General features: G+C 36.8%; 1 protein-coding gene across 1 annotated transcript in view; it reads right to left on the reverse strand.

Moving 5' to 3' along the window:
- Window positions 1-235: 235 nt before the first annotated feature.
- The window catches only part of LOC101643788 (solute carrier family 5 member 4-like), a 56,453-nt gene continuing 50,069 nt past the window's right edge, over window positions 236-6,619 (reverse strand). The window contains 2 exon segments of the mRNA XM_004716702.1: window positions 236-450; window positions 1,829-2,028. Of these exon segments, the coding sequence (XP_004716759.1) occupies window positions 236-450; window positions 1,829-2,028 (415 nt within the window).

A 6,619-nucleotide genomic window follows, 5' to 3' on the forward strand; every position in this document is an offset into this window, starting at 1 on the left:
TTGCCCTGCCCGACGTCTCGATAGGGTCATTTTCATGGCTTTCTAAATGTTAACTATTTTTTTATTGGCACAAAGGAACCTTAGAAGGAAACAACTAGGTTTATACGCCTCTCGTTAAATCAAATTACAAACGGTTCTTCTTTCACACCACACACCAAAAAAAAAAATCATATGAAAGTAAAAACCCGTCAAAGTAGTCCTTGATCAGCAAATATTCTGTGGCTCCGGTCAAAGTTCAAGCGAAGTAGCCAAAGGCGAAGACGGCGACTGCCAGCAGCAGGAGCGCGTTCATGTTCACGACCGTCCTCCACAGAGGCTTCTCCGAGGTGTCCGTCAGCTTCTTCCTCAGGGCTGCTTCCTCCTCTTGCGTCAGTTTGGGGCCCTTTCTCTCCAACCCGCAGAATAAATCATAAGCCTTCCTGAAACACCCACGAGGCTTTTCAGGATGATCTGATACAAGGAAAGAAAATCATATTTTCACAAAATATGGGAAGGAAAAATATTTTTCCCCCCAACTAACCTTGGCCGTCCCTGGTCGGTATCATGCCTGTTACTGTAAGGAATAATCGCAAACATCTCTAAGCTTTAGAAGGGCCCCTGAGAATATAGATATGGATAAGTTTGATTATGTAAATATGAGAAAATTTTGTCTGGCATAAAGTTTAACAAAATAAAAATATAAATGATAAAATGGGGGAAACGTATCTTGTATTACCAAAACAAACAAACTCACTCACTGCCATTAAGTAAGTACTTACTCATAGCGCCCCTCTGGAACAGGGCAGAACTGCCTTGTGGGTTTCCTAACTGTTTACAGGAGTAGTAAGTCTATCTTTCTCCTGAGGAGCGACTGGTGGTTTCGAACTGCCAGACTTGTAGATCACAGCCCAGGTGTAACCACTACGCCACCTGGGCTCCTGTTTTATATCACCCAAGTATAATATGCTTACTATATATCAAGTTTCCAAAAACAGGGAAGAAAAGACCACTAACAATTTAATCTCATGCAACCATGCTAGAGAAATTAAAAGAAAAGGTTTAAAGGAAAAAAATGCCTCGATTCCACTTAAAAAGGAGAAATTGAAATGGAAGCTATACTAAAATATCACTTCTCATTCATCAGGAGCAAACATTTTAAAGTTTCACAATATGTTATGTTAGGACAGAAACTGGCACTCCTCACGTATTCTTGCTAGAAAAGCTTGCTTGAACCCTCTTTGAAGAAGATTTGATGGGGGGCCCGGGGGGGTTTTAGGTTTTGTTGTTGTTGTTCCACTTTCCTTTTTTTGGTTTGATTGTTTGACTTGTTCATTTTTTTGTTTTTTGATTTTTTTGCCATTACCTTTTTTGGGGAAAAAAAGGATTTAGCAATACAGCCAAACTTGCATAAGAATTGATCCTCTGACCCAAAGTTCAGCTTTGCAAAATCTATTCCAATGATAGACAGGTTAAATTATGAAAAAGGTTTGTGCACAAAGCTATTCATTGTAGCATTGGAAAATTTAGAACCTCCTATCAAATTCAAATATCTAAGAAAATTCATGATGAAAGTATTATGGTATTTAGAAATAAAGGATAAAGAACGTGATTGTGAACTTGGTAGCTGGTAGATATTTCCAATTATATAATGGATGAATGGACAGACTGATGGACTGGAAGATGAATAGGTATATTTCATATGACACAAGTTATTTTGGTCATTGGGAAGTTATGATTTGCCTTCAATGCAATAACTTTCTCAGAAGTTGAATTTTGCAGCATTTAAGAACTTCACCAAGCCAAGCCAGCAGAGATCCTGTAGGAAAGCCAAAGGTAGACCAGATATTACCTTCTTCAACATCATCATCAGCTTCTTCTGGTCTTTTCTCTTCTGCATCTAAATCAATTCGTTCCTCTGTACAGTTTCGAAGGGACCAGCACAGGCGATAGAGCTGACCAAAGACCATACAGAAATCCATCAGTGACACAGACATCCATCAGTGATACAGAAATCCATCAGTGATACAGTGTTTACAATAAAACACGATACTGTTCCTGGTGGCCTAGTGGATTATGCATTGGGCTGCTAGCCACAAGGTCAGTAGTTTGGATCTACCAACTGTTCTGAAGAAGAAAGATGAGGTTTTTTCTGCTCCTTTAAAAATTTACAGCCTCAGAAAACCCATGGGGTAAATCTACCCTGTTCTATAGGGTCATTGTAAGCCAGAATCTCGTCGAAGCAGCACGTTACTTTGGTTTATTTTATGGTTTTAAGAAAAATCAAGCAGTTAAAAAGGGAGTATAGATGGCATTTAAAAAGATCTTCTAACCATATCTACTCAGCAAAACCCTTAAAATGATTTCCTTTAAAAAGTTCTTCTAATAGTTATTCACAATCTAAATAACAAATTTAAGATCTCTTCTTCTGGATTTATAATCCATAATGATTGAGGACCTAACTCATTTATATTAGAGTTTAGCTTGGCTCATTGTCCCCAAACCCAAATGTTATCAGATACATCACTGATTATTCAGTACATCGAGTGATTACTTTTAAAACTTTTAAAATATCTCATTAAGCTCTATTCTGGATCTAACATGCTTACATATGTGTATTGTTCACAAGTCCAATCGTAATTGGAGTGACGCTTTCTTGAGTGGTGCTTTCTCAATCCCACCTCTTCTGTCAGGTTTGCATTGTTGCCCCCCACCCCCAACAGTTTTATCAGCACATAATTTATACATCTCACAATTTACAGATCATACAATCATTCAGTCATATCAAGGGGAATTATACAATCCCCACCACATCTATCTGAGAACCTTCCGCCCAACCCCCTGGCTAAATCGCCTTTAAAATGAGTTGTGCAATCATTTGTACAAACATCAGTTCTAGTACTCCCTCCCCCCTCCTGCCTTCATTATTCCCCAAATCCCCTTTCCCTCCCTATCCCCTATCCCCCACCCCTGAATTCCCTACATCTTTTATCAGTTATTATCATGATACATCCACTCGTCCTGTGCTTCACAGGTGGGAAACCCAACAAAAAACAATGAAACCCAAATCATACTAAGGTGGTAAGGGTGAGATCATATTAGCATAAAGACAAACATACAAACAATGCATGAGAGGGAGAAGATCCCCATCAACATTCAAGAAGGCAGGGAAGAAATTTCTGTCCTGCATCCAGTTCAAACTCAGGTCGTGTCTGTACGGAAGTCAACTGGTAAAATATCCAGTTTCATCCGCATCATCAAAATTACAATGGTCTCTGCCTGCTAGTAAGGTTGTTCAGGACTCTCACCTTTGGCTAGAATGGATTTCATTGTTTTAAATGTTAATTTTTGTAGAATTTTAGTTTTTCTATAAATATAATTAATACCTCAATGATATCTGCATGTTGATTTTAATAATTAAAAGCAAATTTTTTCTATTATAATCATACGACTTTTTGTCTCCATAGGTCCAAGATACCATTGACCACAATGAAGAAATATCAGTCCTAGGTTATTCTGACTTAGAATAAATTGTTCTAAGTCTTGACTGGGTTTTTTAATTTATAATTCATCATAGACATAAATTCACGCCTTTAAAAATTGGCTTTATATTAGAAATGAGTTTGTATGTCACGAAAGACATGCATTTTAGTTTTACTTTTCCTCCTTTTTTTTTAGCTACTCAAACCAATATTTAGGTCTGAAGGGTAAAGAGTTTGGAGGGATTTTTTTAAAAAATATTTGTGAGCCTACTCACTTGTTTTATTTTATTTTTTTTTTCTGTGATTTTTAAAAAGCACACTGTATATAGTTGCACACCCCATCTCAACAAATGAAATAAACAATATCTTGTTAAATCCCCCTCCCCCCAATACGGGTTCCTTTCTTTTCTTTATTCTCCTCATCCTTCCTCCTTAATATCCTACACACACACCCCACCCCCCACTCCCACCCCCCCATCCCAGACCCCGTCCTTGGCTTCCCTCATGGTCATCAAAGTTTTATCTTTGGGTGTAAAAACCATGTTTCTGCTGCTTTGTATTTCCTTATAACAGTGGCATTATTAAATACTTATCTTTGTAAGATTGACTAAGTTTGCAAATCATAATATTCTCTAGTTTTGAGCATGTCTTGTGTTTTAGAGAATTGTCATTGCTTTTGATTGACAAAAAATTCCATTGTATTAATGTACCAAAGTTTGTTTATCCATTCCTTTATAATCAGAATTTTGGGTTGTTTCCACGTTTTTGCTATTATGGAAATTGCTGCAATAAACACAGGTGTGCATGTATCTGTCTGTATTTTAGTCTTTATTTCTTTAGGGTACATACCCTAAAGAGAGAGACTGCTGGATCACAAGTACTTGTATTCACACTTGTTTAAGGAAGTGCCACACTGATTTCCACAGTGGTTGCACAATTCTGCAGTCCTACCAGCAATTCCACACCTTCTCTAGCATTTATTATTTTCTGTTTGATATACATATTTAATTTGTATTTCACTTGTTGCTAATGGACTCTAACATTTCTTCAAATGGGAGTTGGCACCTGGATGTCGTCTTTGGTAAATTGTTTATTCATGTCTTGTGTCTGTATTTTGATTGGATTATTTATATTTGTTAGGATGGTGAGGAGTCCTGATGGCATAGTGGTAATGCCTTGGGCTCTGATCCTCAAGGTCAGGAGTTCCAAACCACCAATGGTCTGAATCTGACTTCATCGTGATATTTTGTTTTGTTTTGTTTTTTTGCTTTGGTTTTTGATGCCTTTGCCTATTAGCTAGAATTTTATTGAAAATCATGCTGTCTAGATTCATAGAGACATTGGTCTGTAATTTTCAATTCTGGTAATGTCTTTGCCTGGCTTAGGTCTCAGAGTTATAGCTGCTTCATAAAATGACTTTGGTAGTGTATTGTCCATTTGTATATTATGGAATTGTTTAGGTAAAATTAGTATTAAGTCTTCTCTAAATGTTTGATAGAATTCCCCAGTGAAACCCTCTGGTCTTGGACCTTTTTTTTTTTTTAATGACGTAGCTCTATTTCTTCTCAAGTTTAGAAGCTTGTTGAGAGTTTCTACATCAGTCTGCGACAATTAAGCAAAGAATGCATTTCTAGAAATTTATCCATTTCTTCTAGCTTTTCAAATTTGTTGTGATACAATGTTTCATAATACTGTGTAATTTAAAAAATCTCATTTGGTTCTGTTATAATATCATCTGCTTCATTTCTTATTTGTAGAATTTGTTAATCTTGAACCACTAACCTTGCAATTAGCAGCCTAACTGGTAACCACTATACCACTAAGGCTACATATAGCCTGTGCCTAATATTACAGTTCCTTACCTAGGATCACCTCTCTCAACCATTTCCAGTTTGCATGCCTTAAGGTGTTTTTTCTATGCTTAGATAAACATGCACCTAGCTACATGTATATACAAATGATACACAGTGAATCAGAGCCATTGGGATTCAGAAGTTGACAGGAATTCCTTGTTTTTCTTGGCTTTACAAGTTTTCTGCCTTAGGACACAATATTACCACTTTCTATTGTTCTTTATTGGTGGAAATTATTTAATTTTTCTTCTCTGACAGTTTTCTGCTTCGTATGGGTTCTGGCCTTTACAGGTTGTAGTGTATTTTACCCTATTATCGTATTCTTCAAGGGTTTTAAATAATTATATTATAGGCTTTTTTGTTCAAAGTCAGCAATAGAACTTCCTCGTGTTTTTGAGTAGTTGTGAAATTCAATATGAAATTATTTGTGTACTTATTTCTATAGTGATGGAAATTGGGATCATTCCTATTTCTTCTTTTTTTTTTTGTCTATTAGAAACCTAGATTCTGAAAAAAATTCATGTATCTTTATTTGTACATGATTCATATTCCTTTTTGTGCAAGAACTTTTACATAATGCCTAAACCAAATCTCACTGCCATCAAGTAAATTCTGACCCATAGCGACCTTATAGAAGGTTTCAGTCAGATGCTCTGTAAATCTCTCTGAGGACAGACAGCCTCATCGTTCTCTGTAGAGCTTTTTTGTTAGCAGTTTGATTCTTACCTCACAGTGCCACCTGGACTCTGTATAATATATTGCTTTTGACTGGCCTGGGCCGGGCTAGGATTCAGACCCAGGCTCTCCTGCTTTCTAGACAGGTGCTTTAATTAGTTAAGCCTAGAAGTCAAATTGTTGACTCACAGATGATGAGCACTTTAGAACAGAGAGATGCTGCCAAATTGCTTTCTTACAAATGTTACACATTCATATGCTCACCAATAGTTTTGGGCAGTTCTCTCCATCCTCATGAATACTGGAAATGATACAAATGAAGCTTTTTGCCTATATGAAAAAGAGCATCTTCCTGCCCTATTTTTTTTTTAATGATCACTTGCATCATGTGTTTTTCACTTCTGTGCTGTGTTCGTGCTATTTGTGAAATCTTACTGCCCCAAATAGGCCCATCTCAGACGATAGATAGCTCTATGGTCAAGTTCAGGCCATATGTTCATCTCCCTATGTTCATCTCAACATTACATCTCAACACACATCTCAACATCACATGTAATGGTATCAATTATCTCCCAACTGCATCGTGAATTTATCTTTTTGAGAAGACCCATTTTCCTAATGCCTTTTTTTTTT

Source organism: Echinops telfairi, unplaced genomic scaffold (genome assembly GCF_000313985.2).
Source record: "Echinops telfairi isolate 266 unplaced genomic scaffold, ASM31398v2 ScPeMD7_29;HRSCAF=101, whole genome shotgun sequence".
NCBI lineage: Eukaryota > Metazoa > Chordata > Mammalia > Afrosoricida > Tenrecidae > Echinops > Echinops telfairi.